Source organism: Alosa alosa, chromosome 3 (genome assembly GCF_017589495.1).
Source record: "Alosa alosa isolate M-15738 ecotype Scorff River chromosome 3, AALO_Geno_1.1, whole genome shotgun sequence".
In the NCBI taxonomy this organism is placed as follows: domain Eukaryota; kingdom Metazoa; phylum Chordata; class Actinopteri; order Clupeiformes; family Clupeidae; genus Alosa; species Alosa alosa.
The window spans coordinates 33359786-33382729 of NC_063191.1; the positions used below are offsets into that span (position 1 = coordinate 33359786).

General features: G+C 44.9%; 1 protein-coding gene across 7 annotated transcripts in view; it reads left to right on the top strand.

The window, feature by feature from the left end:
- Window positions 1–7105: 7105 nt before the first annotated feature.
- Window positions 7106–22944, top strand: part of sestd1 (SEC14 and spectrin domains 1) — a 28311-nt gene continuing 12472 nt past the window's right edge. The window contains exons 1-9 of one of the 7 annotated variants that reach the window (XM_048239845.1): window positions 7106–7387; window positions 9080–9148; window positions 9881–9980; window positions 11321–11429; window positions 12579–12669; window positions 15335–15448; window positions 21120–21233; window positions 22258–22352; window positions 22716–22771. In XM_048239845.1, coding sequence (XP_048095802.1) covers window positions 9911–9980; window positions 11321–11429; window positions 12579–12669; window positions 15335–15448; window positions 21120–21233; window positions 22258–22352; window positions 22716–22771 — 649 coding nt within the window. In that variant the 5' untranslated portion in view covers window positions 7106–7387; window positions 9080–9148; window positions 9881–9910. Of the gene's footprint in view, window positions 7388–7482; window positions 7627–7736; window positions 7993–9079; window positions 9149–9880; window positions 9981–11320; window positions 11430–12578; window positions 12670–15334; window positions 15449–21119; window positions 21234–22257; window positions 22353–22715; window positions 22772–22944 lie in introns of those variants that run through there. The other 6 variants (XM_048239841.1, XM_048239846.1, XM_048239847.1 and 3 more) reach the window with 6 other exon arrangements.

Genomic DNA, 22944 nt, shown 5'->3' on the forward strand with positions numbered 1-22944 from the left:
GAAATTTCTTCTCTGCATTACCTAAATGTCCATTATGCGCCAGCAATGTACTATTCTATCTGAAGTGTAATTAGACATATTGATTTAAGGGATACAAAAACAAATTTGAGGCACGATTTTTGGATAGAAAATCCAACAGAAATGACATAGTCCATTGTGGACGCTGAAATGATGTAACGCTGATTAAAAATAGATACGCACGGCAGGAGGCAGCAGTGGTGTTAGAACCTTAAAATCACTTTGGGATCAACTGAGCACTCGTGGCACTCTGGGATCAACTGAGCACTCGTGGCACTTTGGGATCAACTGAGCACTCGCGGCACTTTGGGATCAACTGAGGACTCGTTTGGGATCAACTGAGCACTCGTGGCACTTTGGGATCAACTGAGTACTCGTGGCACTTTGGGATCAACTGAGTACTCGTGGCACTTTGGGATCAACTGAGGACTCGTGGCATGTAAGTGGATGGCTATAAACACACAGGGTTATGGACTCACTTTGAGGATGCTGAGGACAGTTCTGAAATACTTGAGTTTCACCAGAAAGAGTCATGTTAGATGGACCTATTTAGAGACAGAAGAGGTGGCAGCACTGGATGGGAGAAACGGATGAGTGATGTAGGCTTGGAGTCTCTCCTACAGAATTTCCATTTGAGCTTTGGTGCTGGCAAGACAAGACCACAAGGAAAACAAAACAGATCCGACCTTAACAACTACACGTGATACTTCTGGGTTAAATCTATGAAAACAGATTAATTTTTTGTGGGCACAAACCTACAGCAAAGAGTGTGATGCACGCTGGTTTTGGAGTGTCGATGGATGAACATTTTCCTTGGAGAACGTCCTGTTTACACAGTCTGCAGCTGAGGGCGGATGAATCCAAAGAATGACATTTGGCGAGTAAAACTTGTTGTTCTCCTAACTCATCCAACTTGCAATATCTTGAGCAGTTTTTCTGGGAAAACAATGGGCTAATGCAATGCAGTCCAGATGTAAAAAGTCCATCCAAGCACTGGTGCTGCCAGTGCCACGTAGTCCTTTACACAGTAACTCTCTCAGATATTAAGACATCTCTCTTGGTACAAAGTAACCGTTAAAATTCTAAGTTTTTCCTTTGCTGTGCACATTAAATATACAATAAAGCTCCTTAGCTGTCAACATCGTTTTTGTCCAATCAAACCCAACCATATTAAACCTCCAGTTCTCATGTTACAGTCATTCCAATACTACCACTACTACTACTAGGTTACTACTACTCCTATCACTACTGCTACTACTACTACTACTACTACCACTACCACATGACCATACAATTTCTTCTCTACATTACCTAAATGTCCATTATTTGCCAGCAATGTACTATTTCATCTGAAGTGTAATCAGACATATTGATTTAAGGCAGTGTTTCTTAACTAGTGGGTGGGCCGCAGAGCCGCGGAGAAATCGCTCATTTTAAAACCTTATCAGATCTAATATTGGACCTTTATTTCGATAGACTTTATTCGTATGTCAGTCATTGCCATGGACATAGATAGACAATGTTTATGTGACACCCAGGTCATGTTAGACATAATTTTAGCGGTAAACACAAGCTATTTAACCTAGGATATTGATTCACTTAAATTGAGGACAAAATGGGACAGAAACCCCAGTGTGTGGTGTGCAGTGCATTAATGGAATGAGTGCATAAAACCATCCAAACTAAAATGTCACATGGAAACCAAGCACCCCGTCAAAGATAAACCTGTCAAGTAGCCTAGGTCTACTTTGAAAGGTGACATCAAGAGTTGAAGACTTCACAAATGTAATGCCAAACATCAGCATGTTCCAAACAAATAGGCCTCCAGGCACTTCACGTCTTAGCATGTAGCTCACCATATCTGTTGTCTTGAACACTAAAAAAAAATATGGGTCGTTATGGGGAAATTGTGGGTCCCAAAGCCAGACCAGTTACTACCAGACTACCAGAGCTGTGTTCCATGTGGGTCAATCATCATTTAGTCCATGGGCCAGATGAGATTTCAGTACCACTCAAGGTGGCAAAGGTTGCTTATACTTTTGCATATCTGCCGCCCAGTTCTGTTCTCCCGGAACATGAACTGCGCGGACTGAGAGGAGGTGACACCTCGCCCATAACAGCAACCTTTTTGCCAGACCGCATAGCTGCGGGGACCGAATGCCACCTTGGGCAGTCGCGGCCTACTGGTTAGCGCTTCAGACTTTGCCAGGGTTGCCGGTTCGAACCCCGACTGGTAGGCCACAGCTGAAGTGCCCTTGAGCAAGGCACCTAACCCCTCACTGCTCCCCAAGCGCCGCTGTTCTTGCAGGCAGCTCACTGCGCTGGGATTAGTGTGTGCTTCACCTCACTGTGTGTTCACTGTGTGCAGTGTGTTTCACTAATTCACGGATTGGGATAAATGCAGAGACCAAATTTCCCTCACAGGATCAACAGAGTATATATACTTATACTTGGCGATTGATATAGGCTACCGTCGCTGTATTGTCTGACCTCACCAATACATCACGCCCTGCGATTAGCTGGCGAAAATGCTTGAGAGCTAGATGCACCATTAAAAGTCCCAGTGCATTTATGTGAGGCTGCTGCAGCTGCTCGCTCCATGTACCTTGGACCGCTCGCCCCTTGCACACCACTCCCTAACCTAGGAGGGAGGCATCCATTCTCACCACATGCCTGTGAGCTACCCTCTCCAACGAAAAGGTTCTCGGGGGCACACCAATAGGCGAGAGCCCTCCAGCATCTCCCACCCACTCAAACACGTTTGTTCCTGTCCCTGATAGGGTGTGCATAGAACGCTGCAAACCATGCTTGGAGATCTCGCATGCGCAAAAGGCCAAGGGGAACTACATGAGAGGCCGCTGCCAGCAGCCTCAGCAGGCACACACACTGACCACAGCACCCTGGCAAAAAACTGCTGATGCAGCTTCGGAGGCCTGCCTGACGCGTTGGAGATAATCTCACCGTCATGCTCTCTGAATTGAGTTCCAGCCCCAGATAAGGGATCGTCTGTGCGGGCTTGGGCCGGCTCTTGGCCCAGTTCACCTGGAAACCTAAATGCCGGAGATGGTCCAGCGTCTTGGCTGCATGCAGCTCCAGAAGGGTTCTGGAGCCTGCCAGCAGACCCCAGTCGTTGAGGTAATTTAATATGCGAATACCCCGTCTCCTGAGAGGGGCTAACGCTTCCTGAATGACTTTGGTTAAAGTGCGAGTTGATAGCGCTAGCCCGAATCATAAGACAGAGAACTCCCAAACTCTGCCCTCGAACGCAAAGTGCAGATACTTCCTGTGCCAAGGGTGAATCAGAACATGGAAATATGCATCCTTTAGGTCTATTGTGGCCATCCAATCCCCCTGCTAGACACTCTGAACAATGCGCTGCAGCGTCAGCATCTTGAACGCAATTTTTAATAAATATGCGTTCAGAGGCTGGAGGTCCAGGATGGGCCGAAGACTGCCATCGTTTTTGGGGACCAAAGAAACTGCACAAGGAAGGGCCCCTAGCGCATTTAGCGGGGGGCTCGCCCTCCTCCTCGGTCACAACCATCAACTGGCCTGGGGCTGACCAGCGGGATCCAGGCGAGACGCAGAGCGTTCCCGGATCCTCTTCCAGCCACGCCTCGTCTGCCCACCCTGCTGCGGGAAACTTTTCCTCTGGGGCTGACCGGCCCCTGCTCCTCTGCCCGTGCAGGGCAGAGAAAGGCAGAAGCCTTGAACGGGTGATCGGCTGAATAGGGTTTCCCCCAAGAGTGCATCGTCCCCTACACTCTCCGAGCTGCTCTCGGAAGCCACGAGGGACACCTGGTAGGGGTGGGCGAAATGGACAAAAAATAATATCTCAATATTTTTTGTGATTTTGACAATAACGATAATTAGTCAATATCCTTTCAAAGAAATTTGTCTGAGTTACTTTACAGCTCATTATTTATGAATAGCATCAATACAATAATAACAAATAACCTAACCTGTGACTTTTTTTTTTAACCAAATCAATGGCAATGACATGGTCTAGCCAGCTACATTAGAGAAGATGAATAGCCCTAACAGTTTCCCAAGAGAAAGTCTGAAGCTGAAGTTCCCTTCAAAAACGTTTAGGATTCACTGTAAAACTAAGCAGACCAACAGAGTACATCTCAGTCATTTCCTTCAAGGTTTTGTTTAGAGAGAGAAATCATGTAGGCTAACATTCCAAGTTACAGAATAGAAACTAATGTATTAGCTTATGGCTAATGTATATGAGAAATCCCATAGAGATGCTAATGGTTAGCATAATCGATATTAGAGCGAACTTCAGTCCATTTATAAAAGGGTTAGGTTAGGCCTACATGAGAAGAGTTCTTTGTTTACAACTGACTATTAAAATACTCAAAGGCTAATGTTTTCTCTCCATATAATACCATATAGGAAAAAACGTGACTCATTAATGCTACTTGAACAGATGTAGCCGCACAAAATCCCAAGTAGGCCTAGCCTACCTCTCGCTGTACAAAATAAGCATTAGGCGTGTGTGTGACAATGTGGACCCACTAGTGATCATGTGACACTTGCTCTGCCGCCAGGGGCTTCTCTGCATAGGCTACACCTCCTGGATTTAGTGAATGTATGGGGTTTCAATGCGTGTTTTCGAGTGTGTTTTCCCCATAAGTAGGCCTAATTTAAATACTCGATAATGTAAATTTGCACATTGTTAAAACAACAATCACGATATTATCGCAGACAATATATATCACCCACCCCTAACACCTGGTCATCATCGTGAGACCCCAGAGAGCTGCCTGGAGAGGCCGCAGCAAAATCGCCAGCGGGGGCCTCTGCAGCAAGCCCAACCGGCAAATTTGCCTCCCCCTGCTCGACCAGCAGCCGTTCAGAAAGCGCGAGTGGCTCCCCGAGAGAGGCGGGCTGGGAGGGGGGCCGTTGGCGTCCATCTCCTCAAGCAAGCGAGCCCGGAAGAGGACAGCCTTCAGCCCCACCCTTTCGCAGTGCGAGCAGAATTGTGGGACCGCCAACTCTATCCGGGCATGAGATATACCCAGACAGCTTATGCAAATGTGGGTCCAGGGCGGGGATGAACTGCCCACATCCCTGCCCATACACAGCTTTATTTGGACGGCCTCAGACTTACTTGCTTTTTTGTGATTTTATTTATTATTTTCAGAGAAAATGTTTATTCTTCTGTCTTCCGTCAGTTGTTTCAGATAACACATTAGTTCATCCGTTCTCTGGGATATGTTTTTAAAAAGATAGATTTAGAAACAGTACCGTTCACGTATACAGGCTGGCGCCATCTTAGGAAAACAGTCACGTGACAATTTAGCTCATGTTGCACAATGTTGGACTGGAGCAACGCAAGCTGAACTGTCATGTGACTGTTTTCCCAAGATGGCGCCCGCTTGTATAAGTGAACGGTACTGTTTCTAAACTATCTTTTTAATAAACTGTCTGTACACTTACAAAGTTCTCAATGCTTCAGTTTACATGTAGGGCCCCTCATGCTACAGTGGAAGTGTGGTGCTTTTTTGAGCCTTGTTAGTGGGATAGAAATAGCGATTTCTTTTTACTTTGCGTGTGCCCCGAAGATTAGCGTTAATAAACGCTTATTAGCGGTTTGTGGTAAAACTGGTCACGTTTGATTAGCATGAAAACATATCCCAGAGAACGGACAAACTCGGTACACATGTGTTATTAACCCCTAGGTTCATTTTGCGCCAGAATTTCCCTTTAACAGAACCTATTAGAGGACTTCAGTGGTGATCACATGATCAAGGAGTGTATTATCATTGATTAATGCTGAGTAGTTTGACTGATAGAGAACCATCAATTTTCATTAATTCATTTTATTCATTTTCAGGGTCAGTGTTTGTGGCCCTGCCCTAAGGCTTTTTAAGTTTCAGTTTTGACCCTGGTCTGGTCTCAACCCCTCATGGACAAGAAGTTATGTTCAAGCACCAGTTTTGGCCTCACAAACAAGCAGACATTTGTCACTGTCTGAAGCTCAGGCAACAGATGCAGATCAAATAGAAATGGTCAGACAGTACTGACAGGACGAGCAATAGCAAAATAAACTACAAAATCACAAAGCCCAGAAGATGGTTGAGTAGAAATTAAAGTCAGAGTCCAATAGCAAAGGAAACCTCAGAGGTTGGCAAAACTACCTTTTTTTCGAAAAAACAAAACAAAACAAAAAACGCCATGCCCGATATAAAGCTGAAAATCACCACCTCAGAATGAGATAATATGGGTAAAGTATACATTTTCTTAATCCTTAGTCATGCCAGTATTGCAGTGCATTTGCATTTTGTATCTCTGATGCTCCCTGATGCCACAGGATTAAATTTAAAAAGATGATGGCAGGAAAATGTGTGTGATTAAACGTTTGAAGAGCTCCAGGGTCGGCTGTATTTGTCCAAAGTGTTCACAAAAGGACTTGAATGAAAGCGGAATGAAGCAGATTATCCTCTTTGAAATGATACCAAACATAATAAAATCAAATATGCAAATATGTCTTTGACAAAGGCCAATAGCAAGATAGGCACCTGTGTCAAAAATGTGTTTTTTTCAATGGGGGAGGGTAACTTTAACAGCTGATAACACTAATTTAGCTGTGACTCCAGAAGGGTTATCAAGCAAAAATGTTAACTACAGACATGTATCTTTTCAAAAAGTATAAGCAACCTTTGCCACCTTGAGTGGTACCGACATCTCATCTGGCCCATGGACTAATTCAATGAAACACAAACAATCATTTGGTGCTCCATTTCTGTCATAAGTTATAGGCTGTTTTTTTAATCAAATACCCAGACTTCTGTCACAATTGTCTGTTTCATTATCTAAGTTTCACTACATTTCATTGGTCTTTTGACACTTGCAAAATATCTGACCTACCATTTCAATTCGTAGCCTATATGCCAACAAAATACAATGTATGTGGACAATGTGTGGATGCAACAATTTAGTTATTGTTAAAATCTTGCTCTCTATGCATGATTTAAAACGTTGTTTTACTATTTTCATAGGGCAGCAGCTAGGCTGCAACGGTCCTAGTCACCACCCACTTGGGTAACTGTTCCTTTGCTGTATATTCAATTGGGAGTGGCTACGCTGTCCTGAACCAGCCCACTCAAAGCAAAACAATTGCAGTGAGTAAGTTATCTGACGTTAATTTTGTATCAATATTAATTTTACCACACCAATACAGACATTTGATAACCACTCGAAAGAAGTAACGACGGGAAATTACTGGGCAACTGTGCACAATCTCGGTACGGAATCTTCCCAGGAATCTATTCAACTATATAACTGTAAATTAACAGCTGCAAGACGCAAAGTCAACCATCCAAGACCTTTATCCACAAAGTGCCCACGTCTGTTTAAGGTACGTATCCTCACAGACAGAAACATAGTCTAATTCTTCTAAATCTTTTAGATGCTCGGTTAGTAACAGTGGTGATGCAGCTGTACTAGCTTCAAAGAAATAGGTCATTGTGTCGACACACTGCAAAAGCGTAACATTATTGCCTCTCCTGCTGTGACGCTCATGCTAACTGCTACTGTAGCATACAAGGGAAACTAGGAAAACCGCGTGCTGGTGTGGCTGTATTCATACGTGGATGGGTAAGGCTTATTATTTAAACTCTGTAGCCCACTCTAGTGTTATCCGAACACGAAGAGGCTTTGTTTTGCGTTGACTGATTTTGGGGAAAATACGCTTGTGTTAGTTGGCCATAGAGGTGGGTGCCGATCACTTTACAGGCTTTGTTTTGTGGTCAGGGATCCAGTGAATCCAAGTAGGAACAGCAGCTTTCCACTTGGCTTCGCCAGCTATGTTAACACACTAGCTCGCTAAAATATGGGCGAATTCAGTAGCCTAGCTGCTACTACTGTTGGGAGATAAACATATATCGCTGACGTTGACGGTCATTCACACATTCAGTTCTGCCGAGGCTTTATTTGTGAGGGGTACCCATATGAATATCATTGGTGAGTAGCCTCTCTTTGAAAAGTAGCCCTACAGACATCATTAACCGTAAAGGTTTGCTGTTACCTCTTTTTGCATGCATACCACCATGACAATTTAATCCTAGGCAGTTCACCCTGAAAGATACATTTAGCAAAATACATACGAAATTGTCTGGTAGGTTGTTTGAGTTTGGCTTGAAACATGAGCTATGCAACTGCATGGTTACCATCAATTTGCAATTTGCCCTGTTAATTGTAGTTTTAGGCTTCAAAATGATTGTAGTTACTTTGGAAGAATGTCTGGAAATACATGGTGGTCCCTCTCCCTTTCCTTACTATCCGCAGGTTATAGTACCGGAAGTGATAGTTTGTTCATTCCTGACCACGTCAGAAATGGCAACCCATTCATGCAATCTATTTATTGAGTTGCACATGCTAGTGTCTCTCTTCAAAAGGCCTATTATGCGTAAGAAATCCCTTATTATAAACAAAAACATTTTGTGATGACATGACCCTGCATCAGTTGAGGATGTTGGTGCCTTGCCATGAAAATATGCATTAGGAGAGATGTTACCATGAAGTGGATCAGCTTATGTGTAATTTAGGGCAGTTTAGGGTAGAATTTGCTGTTGCTACAGTTCAGTTTGGATTAACTTTACTCTCCATGCGTCCCTTAATAGGCCTATGTCCTAAACCTTGTCCATAAAGTCCTGTTTTTGTCACTTGGTTTTATGGTGTCCGTTCCTTCGACATGCAGAGAGCATGGTGATGTGCCAGAATGACACTGGGCAAAACAGGATCTAAATGCTGCGGGGTGATTATTGATGCTTACGCAAGAATTTTCACCCTAAGCAGTTTATCTGGAACTATCCTCGCCTGCTTAATAAATCACTACGCTCCACATTTCAGGGTGATTGCTTCCCCCTTCTATAAGCACCAGCTAGAGATTGAGTTTGGTTGGATTCAGATCTGAGTCCATCAGTTCCTCTCTGTAGGCTGTTTCACACTGGCAAAGGCATTATTACAAACAGAGATTGGAAACAAGTGTGTAGTTGGGCAGTGTTGACTTGTTCGTTTCTATACAAATTTGGACTTTGTTTCTTTGCAGAACATGGACAAGGAAGGATACGTGTGAAGAGAAGGACAGCAGAGATTTGCTCTCATTTTCATACTGAAGGTAGGTGTGTGTGTGTGTGTGTGTGTGTGTGTGTGTGTGTGTGTGTGTGTGTGTGTGTGTGTGTGTGTGTGGACAGCACATGACTTAGCATATGACCTATCCAAGCATCCTGGAAATAGTAATGCACTTGGACTATTTTTATCTATAGCTCTGTCAGATACAGAATATTGGTGAAGAGTGAAAGTATCTCACAATGTGTGTTCAAGTCTTGTGGTTGAAAGAAGATACACAGAATATTTGGCAGAAGATAAGACAACAGAAGGTCTGGGTTTATTTCAACCTCAACACTCGGCCTGTATCCTGAAAATGTACAGATAATATATCATGGGGGATGCGTGCAGAAACAGGTAGTGTGTAGAGTCAGTCGGATACAGATATATTTTTTATTTCTCTTGCCCAGTCATAGGCATTCTATAAAATACTCAATTGTATAGGACTGTCTCCTATAATAGTAGTCCTATAAAATATATATACATTAAGAATTATAAGAAATCAAAGAATATTGCTTTGAGTTTGAATTGCCAGACTTGTGAAGTTTTCCTGACTTCAAGAGTTGACATACAAGGCTAATTAACCTAATTGGGCTGTGGCTATAGCAAAATAATTCTGTATTCCAGTTCTTTGGTGATATCGTGCACTGCAGACAGACCACATAATCGATGGTCTATGCATATTGGTAGTATTACCCATTTAAAAGTGTATTGGTAGCATTACATTTACCCTCATAAACAGTCTCCTTTAAGTTTCAGATCTTGTGACACAATGAGCACCTCCAACATGGAAGCCACAACCATGCTGCCGGTCCTGAAGAAGAAACTGGCATTTTTGTCAGGTAATAACATTGAACCTTTTTCTGTTAAGTGTTTTTGGGCTTTTCAGCCTTCATATGACCGTGAAAGATGAGAGGAAATGAGTGAGGGAGAGTGATGGGGAGTGGGTTTGGGAGATGACTCCAGAACCCAGATGACCCCAAACTTGGTTTCCTGTGAGCACTGGACCTGTTCATGGTATAGGGCGCTAAGGCTAGCCTCCTCCCTCATTTCCCTATTAAGTTAATTGGCTGATGCACACACCTGCATTACTGCAAAATAGCCGGGACCCACCAGTATATCCTGAATATGAACAGAATACTCTTTCTTCCACTGTGCTCTCAGTGCCAATTACAACTAAATCACTAGACAAGCAAACCAGCTTGACAGAGTGCATGCACCACCTATCCAAAATTATGTCTTGATTCTATATGCAACATGCTAAATATGCTTAATGTTACTCTTAATGAATGAATTACCATAATGTTCCCATTAGTGCTCAGACAGAGTTAAAGGATCTCTGGGCCTTGGGGTCTCTCAGGCACAATATAATAAATGAATACAATTAAAAACAGTGGTGGTCCTGTGACTGATATACTGCCTTCACTAGGTGTCTATCTGTCTCAAACTGCAGCACTCTGACGCACGATAGCTCTTTACTGGTGGCTGCATTTTCCTACTGAGGTTGTTATTCTGCTGTGAAGGTCATGGTGTTACATCACAGCCTTGTCTCTGGAGATGCTGAGTCTCATCATGCACTCACTTACTCTGAAGGACACTTGTCCCTGCAACCACAGAATCACAATACAAGCATGTGTATGTTGGGGAGCCAATGGCTATGGATGGGGTCTGCTCTTTTTTTTTAGGTATTGTAATGGTCATCCATTTAGCTGACCTTTGTATTCAGCTGGTTTTGTTCACTGTTGCTAAATATGGTGCCTCACTTAATTAGATTGGATGTTCCACATGACAGAACTGACAGCTTGCAGTCAGCGGCGTCTCCGCCTAACATTTAAGGTTATAAAATTTTACCACTGAAAACATGCCTCATTATCCTTGAGGAATGTAGTCTGGTCATTTTAGCGACGCCGTTCTCGACATCGCAGCGACTCTACAGCCCGAGCGGCCGAGTGAGAAAGTAGGCTCACGAGTGTCTGTGGGACACGTTTTCTTTGAGCGCTTTGGCGTGGTTTTCTTGGAATGTTTGAGCACAGCTATTATGACAGGGTTTTTCCTCTCTCTCTCTCTCTCTCTCTCTCTCTCTCTCTCTCTCTCTCTCTCTCTCTCAGTGATCTTAGTGAGGCTCTGGCTCATGTTGCGCAATTTTTCCTGACGTGTTCTTCGGCCCTTGTTGTTTTTCCAGGAGGCAAGGACCGGCGCAGCGGGCTGATCCTCACCATACCGCTGTGCACGGAGCAGACCAGCATGGAGGAGTTGAGTGCCACGCTGGACTATCTCCTCGGCATCCCCAGGTTAGCCAGCCCAGGGATCCGTACTGTAGGCCCCCTTGCCTGCTACAGTGCTCAGTGTTATTGCCCATATTCCACAGTAAATCAGAGCCTCTATTAAATTGTATCAACTCGTAGGAAAAACACCATTTGTTTTACTTAATGTACCTCTACCACATTTATTTGCTTTTTTTGTCTTCCGTCCAATCGTATTAACAAATGGAGCAAGAGCTGCACTAATACTTTATCATGCTGACATTAAAATATGGTCATATTGATTTTCCCGTGCCTTTGAAAGACTTTTTGGCTCCACTTTGGTAGCAGGGCCTTTGATGGCACTGATAGATTGCTCTCCCAGGGACCACTATGCTCTGCTTGTATTGAACTGGTTATTGCGTGCATCGGAGGCAGCGGAATTGATGTGAGCCACCCTGGTGCCCATTGACTCAAATGGTTCTGGCTTGTTAGGCAGAAAAGGGCTGCGAGCCTCAAATATCGCTTATGACTTTGGACATTTTTGTTTTGGCTCAGTTCAGCCGTGTGTAGTTGGGAATGTTTCACTTTAATATGAACTGCTGGCCCGACAGCCTTTTGTGCGCCCACAATTCTTCTTTTTTTTCGTCGAACCAAGTGGGTCACATTTGGGCTTTCTGTAAAACCTCATACCCCCTCTTCACTCCACTGAAGAGTTGGACTAAAGGAAGTGACATTCAAATACCCCCTCAATACATACACACACACAGACATGTGCACACACACACACACACACACACACATACACATACACATACACGCACGCCCACATACACACACTCACACACACCCATCTCTCTCTTCTTAAAGCTGAAACTGATGCCCCCACTTATATTTAGCTATGTTTGGGTTGGGTTGCTTAGTCAACTGAAAATGGACATAAAATCTGTCCGGCAGTCTGCTCTCCAGGGATTACTGGTCACCTAATTCTGGAAGAGCTCTATTGTACTTGCTGACCAAACATTTGTCCCCTAATCAGCATGTGGTGACAAGCTTAAATGGCAACAGGAAAAACATATTTTCAGCAAGTGACTCCAGACTATTTCCAGACAGTGTTGTTACTCATGACATTAATTCCTGCTATTTAACAGTTGTTGATTATCTCCCTGTACTGTTCTCCCTCTGTTCCATCTTAACCAGTGAGAAGTGCAAAGCACGAGGATTCACAGTCATTGTGGACGGGAGGAAGTCACAGTGGAATGTTGTGAAAACAGTGGTACTGATGCTGCAGGTAAGATGGTCGCTCTGATGCTCTTAAGCCATAATGATGCACTCTGACAGGCTTCTACACAGCAGCCATGACAATGGTGCTGACGGAGAGAAAGTAGCTGATTCCTCCTGTAGGTTTATGGCTCCCTGGTGATCACTTCTGAATATGCTAGCAAGGCATCTGCTGCTGTTGCCATTTGACTAAGTAATTGTCCAATTAATGAATATTCACAATGGTCAGAGGGGAGGTACTTTCAGAATAATCTCATTGCCAGAACTTGGAAATAAAGAAGGGCACTATGAGAACCAAACTGCCGTGGGGTTCGGCCTTATCCGGGACAAAAACACCTAATTTTAGAATATCTCGTGTCTAGTTGTGACTTGGAGCGAAAGAAGGCAGTCCAGGGCTCTACACTAACATTTTTTCCAGGAGCACTTGTGCGCCCAAGTTAAAAAAAATTAGGAGCACAGACAAAAATTTGGGCGCAGTGAGTTCTGTACTTAACTTACACATAATCCAACATTATACTGCAGCTAACAGTTAAACATGCCAGTGCACCAATTGCGAATATTAAGAATGACTGACAACATTTAGGCTACAGGAAACAGGATTTTAAAGATCCTACTTTTCCAGTGCCTACTTTATTTTCAGTCTGTTCTATTTTCCTACATTTTGTTAATGTAAAATAATATAATACATTGCAATATTTGCATTTAGCCTGTATATCAAGTATCCTGCCAAATCTATTATATATCTATATAGGCTAATTTATTTATTTGTGAATCCATCTGTAGCTAATCCAAATATGCCCATGGTGACCTATCTGACTGCATACTGCCTAATACTACTACTAAAACAGTCAATTTTCTCTTCCACAAAACCCAACATAGGCTAATCAAGGATATATGTTTTATACTTTCAGTTTTTATTTGAAATATCTGCATTGATGGGGGCAGTAGGCAAACGTTAGGCCTACTTTCGTTTTGCACTTTCACACACTCGGTGTAAACAAACAAGCATGCGTGGAAGCCTGGAGTTGTCAGTAGCGTTCTACCTTTGAATAAAATGGGATTATTACGGGAGGCTACTTTTGTGCCGGCTCGCTACATCTATATTTTGCATATTGCAGCCAATACGTCAACTGGGCTTAAAGGCATGTTAGGTTACCTTTCCTTCTCTCACTGTATTCTCAGAATCTCATCCTGTTCCTCCTATATCCAATGAATTCGGTGGATAGAAGAACTAATTTCTTCAAACTTTGCATCTTGGCTGGCTAGTCTGACTTTCCGCTTTTTCTGCGCACTCTTGGATTTGATAGAAGCGACTACTACCGCTGCTAACGTTGATGGGAGGTGTAGTTTTTATGCTGCATTCGCGACGTGATGCTATGGTCTCCACCAGTAATGTTTCTCGATGTTGCGGTGTATTTTGTAGACAAACATTGACATGGTTAGAACTCATTCGCACCATTGCGCCTAAATATTTTTTTGCACTCGCACGGCATCATTTTTACTCGCATGTGCGAGTGAAATGGGCGCACTATAAAGCCCTGCAGTCTTGCCGCCTTATTTTTCCCACCATTTGTAGGAATGTGGAGTGCAGGGCAGAATAACGGCAATAAACTCCTTTGTCTTTGACCTACTTGAGTTGTTCCCCCAGCTCAGAGCCATTTTGGCACTGGTGTTTTTATATGTTCTTCATGCTGTTTAGAGGAGAAGTGTTCCACCACATGTCTCCATTTTGGTGATTACTGAGACAGGGCTAAAAACAGTTTTGGCTTTTTCACAGCCACGGAAATCGGGGAAGGCAAAGTCAAAGAAGCAATTAAAGGAAACTGATTTAATCTGGAAGGGTCCTGAATGACTCTTAATGGTGCTCGATTCTTTCCTCTGCAGATGATTTGCGGAGTTATTGTTCGTTGTGACATTTAGTGTTTCTTTCCTCTTTGAAGGGGTTCCCTCAGCGATCCTGGGGAAAGCTCTCTCTCTCCATCCCTCTCCTTCTCTCTCAGTGTTGACCCGCAGTTCAATGCACCGACCATGGTAGTCGGGATCGTGCTGGCCGTGACCTGATTTTGTCAGTGCAGATTGAGAGCGTTGTGCAAATGCGCTTGGCAGATAGCTAACTCCCTGTTTTTTCTGCCTGAGCTCTGAGTTAGGATTGAATGGTTGTGTTTAAAGAAGTGTGTGTGTGAGAGAAAGAGAGGCAGGGAGAGAGAGAGCACCCAAATTCCTAATCTAGCCACCCCCGGTCTGTTTGGTTTTTGAAACATGGTGTCATGACTCACAGCTGGATTCAATGGTGACAAAAAGAAAACAAACAAATCAACCACAATGACCTGCCAGAGAATTTGTTTTAGCACAATTTGGTTTCAGTATTTATACTGGCTTTACTGCTTGGCTTGTTTTATAATGCTTTAAAATATGAAAGGGTTGGTGGCGCAGTCGCCCAGTCAATAGCACATTGGGAAATGATTATACTCTTACCTAAAGTTGCTCATGAGAGTGATTGGAAATGCTGGTGTAGCAAAGAAAAAGTAATTTTTTTCCACCACATTTTTATGTCTCATCAAAAAACCCAGACAAGGATTTGAGAAGTGGAATAGGATTACAAGTGCAAGTACTTTTGAGGCAATGCCTAAAATCGTGGCTGTATTTACCGGGTCATATGGCCGTGTCTGTTTCAGAATGTCATTCCTGCTGAGGTGTCCTTGGTGTGTGTCGTGAAACCTGATGAATTCTGGGACAAGAAAGTCACCCACTTCTGTTTCTGGAAGGAGAAGGATCGTCTAGGCTTTGAGGTAAGCACTGAGAAACTCGTCCTGACCCTGTTGCTGTAGCCCTGTGGGCACTGTCCTCAGGGAATTCACGTCTGCATCCCTGGCTGCATGCAGGAGGATGTGCTGTGAAAATGCAATCATGTATTGCTTGTGATGAGCTGATATGTTTACTGATGTGCATGGCGTCAAATAGATCAGGACACGGCTGCATTGTTTTGCAAATCACTGGTTCAGCTATCTCGCTCTGAATTCATTTTGCACCCATAAGTAAGGGGGAGGATGGCCACACTCTCTTCCTAGAGACTTCCTCTCTAAAGCCTTTAGAATCTTTTTAAATGTCACCTCCGGCTTTGTTCTAGGATCCACTATTGATATTTGCCTTTGTTTTCCCCACTGCAGCACAAGAGAGCGAATTGCTGCTATGTTTAAAGGCAGAAGGCACAAAGCAATGAGGCTAGTTACATCCCAGAAGTCTCTTGTATGCATGTCAGTAATTGGCTTTATAGTTTAGGATTAATGGCGCTCCTTGTAATGAAATTACGCGTCTTCATTTACGGAGGTCTGGGACCTGGTAGCGACGCTAATGCCTTTAGGTTGCGATTTCAAATTCCTTGGCAAATTGCCCCGGATAGTGGCGAGCATGACTAGCTCATCATGTCTAATGTGGAAGAAGGGGGTGGGTGGGGGTAAGGGGGTACTGGAGTTCTTCGTCTCATAACTGTGCTGACGTTGGTCTTTTTGAGCCGGCGCATGGCTCTGCAGCGGTGCATGTCCAGAGCAGCGTGCCCGGGGTGTATCGCCGCAGACGGATTGTGCTGTGTCGTCAGATCAGAGCCCACTGGGAAGTGTTGCGCGATCGCGGCTGCTAAACTGGGTGAAAGGGGAGAATTGGTCTGGATACAGTGGCTGAATATTTGTTTCCTGCCTGTTTCTGTTTGGCCGTATGAAGGTGGCTGTATTGCATGAGCAGAGTGTAGTCCCCTAATTAAGTTCTGACTGATGATGATGCACGAGAATTAAATGACCCTTTTTATATAAGTTTTGTAAGGGCATTAGAGCCAAAGTGTGTGGATTCCTGCAGAGCTGACTATGTTCATGAGCAGCTATTACATTACCAAGTATAATAAGACCACAATAAACCCACTCTTGATCTCCCTAGCTGTGTGCGATGACTAAAGATGCCATCAGCAGCAGTGGGAATGTTTCAGTTTCCTGGGATGATGCTCTCCCCTGACAGTCAGTTGTGACTCACTGTGCTAACTATAGTGTAGAGTTAGAATAACACGCGCACCACCGCAGCCTCATCAGACTCATCACCTCTACATGGTCCGCTGTCCTTTGCCTCTTTCCTGTTATATAGCCTGACTAAGTGGAGCATCATTGGTGGTTTGGTCTATGGCTAAATGGCTCTGGAGAGGATGGTGATGTGCTCTCTGCCACCTGACGGGCTCAGGTAGTGGGGAGCTGAGGTTGGGGGTTGAGTTGCTGTTGGAAAGGGGGGGGGGTCCTCTGCCACAGACAGTCAGGGCCAAGCTAAATGGGTGGCCGAAGAGACCAGACTCATTTGTCTAATTGTCTGCCACTCACCACGCTCTGTTTCAGCATGAACTAATAATGTCATGTTGCCTGGCAACAGTAATGTGCATCCAGACGAACAGGCGGGTGACGTGTCCATGGAAGGACAGTCACACCACTGTCTCCAGCATAGAGTCCCCAGTGTGTCTGTTTGTGTCTGTGTGTGTGTGTTCTATTTCTGTGTTTGCTCATGCTTTCTTGTTTGTTTGCTTGCACCCGTGTGTGTAAGACCGTGTTTGAGACGTGTGTGTGTGTGTGTGTGTGTGTGTGTGTATGTGTATGTGTGTGTCCTGACACTGATTTTTTTTTTTCAGCTTTGTTTGTGCTCCAACTGTTCCTCCAGTGATCTGGGCCAGCCGTCCCCTCCAGCCTTTCGCCCCCTCCTCATAACAAGCGTTCGGAAAACCAGATGGCACAGTTTTGGCAGAATAGGTCAATTTATCCCGACTTCGGGAGGATAAGGGGGGGAATGGGGTCGTGAATGGGGATACTTGTGAAAACAGCCGTTCGTTACCACACTCTTGACCTACTAAAGGACACCAAGTGATGAATGGGCATTTTCGACTGGTGTGACTGACGAGATGTGTGAGTGGGTTTTCGGGCATTTCGAGCATGCCGAGCGGCTTGGAAGCTCTTGATCTCAAAACCCGTCACCAGAAGCCAATTTGGCAGTAATTTGTGAGCATGTGGAAATGCCAGCCCGACCTGGAAACCCCTTCGCAAGGAAATGGACTTTTCCTGTTTGCCATTTAGATCTCTGAGGACTTTCCAACTATTTTTAAGAGGGCGCATATTTTCGTTAATTGAACAGCATGATTTAATTAACTTAAAAACGGCTTTTTTAGGGGATTTTTGAGTATGTTGTAGGCCCAAGCTGCAGGGCTGCTACTGCATGAAAGATTATCTTCTATGAAACTTCCTCTGTGCACTTTTGAATCCAAGCTCAATCTGAGAATGATTAAAAATGTATCAGGCCTAGGAAAAGAAGTGGGTATCAGTGTGGGTTAAATATACAGATGTCACGATCCAGCAGTAATTTGATTTAATGCTACGCTGCAAAGAAAGGGTGGTGGAGGGGGAAGGGGGTTCTGTTTTCCTTTATGTCTTCCCCTGCTGGAGGTTTGGCGGCTTCAGTCGTGCCTGATCTTCCGTCAAAATAATGTTTTATACCTTCAAGCCACATTATTTCCTCCCCGATGAAAGCATGGCTGGCCATACGCTGCACAACCCCCACCCTCCCCCATTCCTGACCTCCTCTTCTCTTTTGAGGAAGTCTCTGTTCCGTCCACTGTGTGGACCAAAGCACGGCCATGAATATGTATATAGGCGCGAACGTGTCGTGAAACGTTAATAACCCAAATTAGCCCTTTGATTGTTTCCCGATACAGCAGCAGCAGCAGCAGCAGTGTGTTGTAGGCCCAAGCTGCAGGCTATAGAGATGGAGCACGGCTATATATAAGTGCTGTCTGCAGAGTTAGGAGAGAATTCTGGGGCGTCCTGGTCTCGCAGCCAGTGTGAAGGTGGGAGTGCTTAGCATCCTACCGTTAACCTTGTGGATGTGTGGAACCAGGCTGGCAGCCTCCCAAGGCACTGCTTATGATGCTCGACACGGGGGGTAGTTCAGGGTCAAATGCTTGAGGAGATTCAGAAAGTTGCCGTCTTAAAAAGACCTACCTTTTTAAATAGATGCTGGAGCACTGGGTGACTTCCAGAGAAGCTGGGTTTCAGAGGAGAGAACACTATTTGTTTAGCCAAGGTCTTGTGGTTTGGGGTATTTTTTTTTTTCTTTCTTTTCCTTTGATTCTGTTTGAAAGGAAAGTAGGGTCATAATGGTTCCTTTATGCTTTAGTTGTACAGAAAAACAAATTTCTCCATGTGAACTTTGAAAACAAAGGAAGCAGTTAGCCTTTCTCTCTCTTACGCAGACACACACGTGCGTATACCAGTTCCTGGGAGTTTTCTCAGTTCTCTTGCCATACCACTCAACAATCACTAAGAAGTGTATCCGTATGGAAGTTTTTCCTTGGCATGGTTACTCCTCCAGAAACAGTATTTCTAGTCCTCTACATTAATCATTCAAGCAACATCTTTATTTGGTGTCAGTTATGCAGAGAGAGAGAGAGATGAGGGATGCATAGAAGAAGGCAAAAACGAAAAACGGAGTGAACACTGAGCACGGCCTATATCCCGTCCCGTGTGTTCTGTAGACCGCTGCGACAAGCTTGGCCAGTGTGTGTCTGCGTTAAGTGGCTGTATTTGTGCGTTCAGAGAGGGACATGTGGGGGATGGTGGTTTGGGGTGGTGGCGGCGTCTGCTGGCCTGCGTGTTGACTCAGCTGTGATGATCCGCAGGAGAGGGTGGGGGTCAGCTGTTGACTCCCATCCTCTGGTTGCGACTCACGTCAGGGCGTTGCTGAACCTCAGCCTGGTGTCAGGAGGGTCAGAGAGGGACACAGAGGGGATGGTGGATGCATAGAAGAAGGCGGCGCCTGCTGGCTCATGGAACACTGAGCTGTGGCCTATATCCCGGAGGGGTCTGTAGACTCCCATCCTCTGGCTTGGCCAGTGTGTGTGTCTTCAAGTGCTAAGTGGGCTGTATTTGTGCTCAGAGAGGGACATGTGGGGATGGTGGTTTGGGTGGTGGCGGCGCTCGCTGGCCTGCATTGGACTCCAGCTGTGATGATCCGGCAGGGAGAGGGTGGGAATAGCTGCTGACTCCCATCCTCTGGTTACACTCACGTCAGGGCGCTGCATTAATCATCAGCCTGCGTCAGTCAGGAGGGAGAGATGAGCACATGCATAGAAGAAGGCAAAACAAAACGAGTGAACATCGCACCCACATATCCCGCCCGTGTTCCGGCGCCTGCTGGCCAGCGTGTTGACTCAGCTGTGATGATCCGCAGGAGGGTGGGGCTCAGCTGTTGACTCCCATCCTCTGGTTGCGACCACGTCCAGGGGCTCACTGAACCTCAGGCTGGTGTCAGGAGGGGAGGAAGCTGACTCCAGAGACAGCTGGGGGGTGGGTGCAGGAGGGGGGCACAGCTCAGCCAGGAGTGGTTTGGGGTGGTGGCAGGAGCTGGCCTGCGTGTTGACTCAGCTGTGATGATCCGCGGGAGGGTGGGGTCAGCTGTTGACTCCCATCCTCTGGATGCGACTCCCGTCAGGCGTTGCTGAACCTCAGCCTGGTGTCAGGAGGGAGGAAGCATGACTCAGAGACAGGAGCGTCCGACAGGGAGTAGGGGGGCACACACTGCAGGGTGGGGGGTGCAGGAGTGGGGGGCACAGCTCTCAGCAGGGTGGGGGTGCAGGAGTAGGGGACACACCTCTCAGCAGGGTGGGGGGGTGCAGGAGTAGGGGGCACACCCCTCTCTGACCCCCAGTGGGATTGCCCTCGCCATTCCTCTAGCTGTGTGACATTCTGGCCCTTTCACTCCCTGTGTGTGTGTCACTCATTCTCTGGCTTTGCTTTTGCCCTCCTCTTTCTCCATCATTCTCTCAGTCTTTCATTCTTTCTATCTGTTCACCATCTCTGCTGTCTCACTCATTCTGTCTGTCTGTCTGTCTTTGTCACACTCTCTCCTCCTTTGTGCTTTCTCTCTCTCTCTTTCTTTCTTTCTTTCTTTCTTTCTCTCTCTTTCTTTCTTTCTTTCTTTCTTTCTTTCTCTCTCTCGTTCTTTCTTTCTTTCTCTCTCTCTCTCTCTCTCTCGTATACATGGTGCACATGGGTGATCAGTGTTGGTGACATTTAGTGCTGGGCTGTAATTTCGACTGGGCGGGAAGGCCACCTCACCTGCTGAGTTTATCCCTGGCCTTGCATGACTGAAAATGGAAATATCAAATAAATTATTCATAGATGATTAACCTTGGGTGACATTTCTGTCACGGGGAGGGGTGTTGTTCCTCCTGGCCAGACGGGGAAATCGTGCATCATGGCGTGGAGAGATTTCCGCCGAATTGAACCATTAACCCACTCTTGTGGCTTTCAGGCACTCTTTTCTGTATTGAATGAGGTTTTTGTTGTTTGTTGAACCTCTTTAGACACCTGCAGGGGTGGATATTTGTTTTTTTTTCTCTAAATCTACGCAGCAGTCTCATCTCTGTCCACTCCTCTGCTTCAGGTCATCCTGGTGTCGGCCAACAAACTGACACGCTACATTGAGCCGTGTCAGCTGACGGAAGAATTTGGGGGGAGTCTGTTGTACGACCACATGGACTGGGTCAACAAGAGACTGGTGAGTCACAGACAGGAGGAAAAGAAAGCAGCGTCCTGCAACATTAAAGCGAGGACACGCTGTGCACATTAAAGCGAGGACACGCTGTGCACATTTCTGTGGAGGCTAAGCTCCCATGTGCTAGCACTTTTTCTACAACAGCTTTGCAACTTAGTAAGTGCTTAGCTTAGATATTCCTCAGCAAAACATTAATAAAGGTCTTTTAGGGACTGTAGCTACAGCATACTCCCATCACATACTGTCATTGCAACATTAACTGCAGGTAATAACTCCCTAATTGTCATGCTGTTGCTTCTTTGATGTGGATAATCATAATGAAGAATTGGTTTTGAAGTGCAACATTTGGAACCCTAATACAGGGTCTGCTCTCTCTTCAGCCTTGTCCAAAAGTGGAAAATGACAAATGGAAGGTGTGGACAAATGGTTCACACAGTGGAACAGTTTCATATGGCAGAATAGAGTCAAGGCAGTGCATTTAAAATGTTGATGGCATCATCATCAAAGAACTTCTGTTCTGTTTCAAACAGTTACCCAGTTTAGCCAAAGTTCGTCTGAATATTTTAACATGCCGGCTGTTTTTTCTCATCTTCCCTGAATCTGTTGCAACACTTTTATTAGTGAGTCTCTGGTAGTCTGTACTTAGTGATTTCATTTCTATGTGGCTTTTGCAATAGTCATTTAGCACATATTTCAAATAAAAATAAGTCAAGGCAACGGCCTTCCTGTGGGAACAGTTCTAACCTGACCCTCTTCCATTAATAATCAGCAGTGTTCCTGCCTCCTCTTTGTGTTTTATACAGTCTGATTGCTCTCAGCAGTCGTAGTGAAAATGATAATCAGATGATTTTGCAAAATTATTTCCCTCAGTTATTGACTTAAAAATAGATGTCATCCTATGGGGGTAGTGATACAAATGGTATACATGCATTAGATCAGTCCTTGGCTGTGTGCACATCCCATCCTCATCTTTTTATGGAGTTGTATGTTAATCTGTCCACGTTTACACATTTTTGGTTTTGATCAGGTCTTTGAGAAATTCACCAGGGAGTCCACGTCCCTTTTGGATGAGCTAGCGGTCATCAATGAGAACGAAAAGTCCAACCAGCCAGACAAAGACAGGTGGGTTTGGTCTCCTCTCCCCACCCATCAGTCTCCATGACTCCAAGTATGCCAGGAGTTTCAGCAATGTGTTCCACCATCTGATTTATTTATGCTTATCTATTTTTAAAATATGAGTTATTGAAATGGCTCGTGGTTTTTACAAACCTTATGTTGAATTCTGCTCCTGAACTGCTGTGTGTGAACTTGAGAACTTGTGAACTCAAAACAAATCGAATGCTCTTAGTTACTTTCAAGAAACTGTCATGTTTTCACTCTCGAAAGAACAACAAAGCAATTCTATTTCACTGAGTGTGTTGACTTCCTGTTGATCTGCCCTGCCGATCCATATCATTAACTTTCAGCTCTTATTTTCCCTAACAGACCACCAGATTGTAATGCCTTGCCATCCTTCGACCCAGAAACGGTTTTACAAACAGGTAAGCCATGCCAACCCTTGAGTCACTCACAACCAAAGACAATCCAGCACTTCTGAACTTTACAGAGTATGCTTTGGTGAATGTCTCCAGCTCCCTTTGCCAATAAAACTCGCCACTGTGGCTTCCCAGTCCTATGATGTGGCAGTGGTAAAGCTATTTTTCCACTCTGGGCC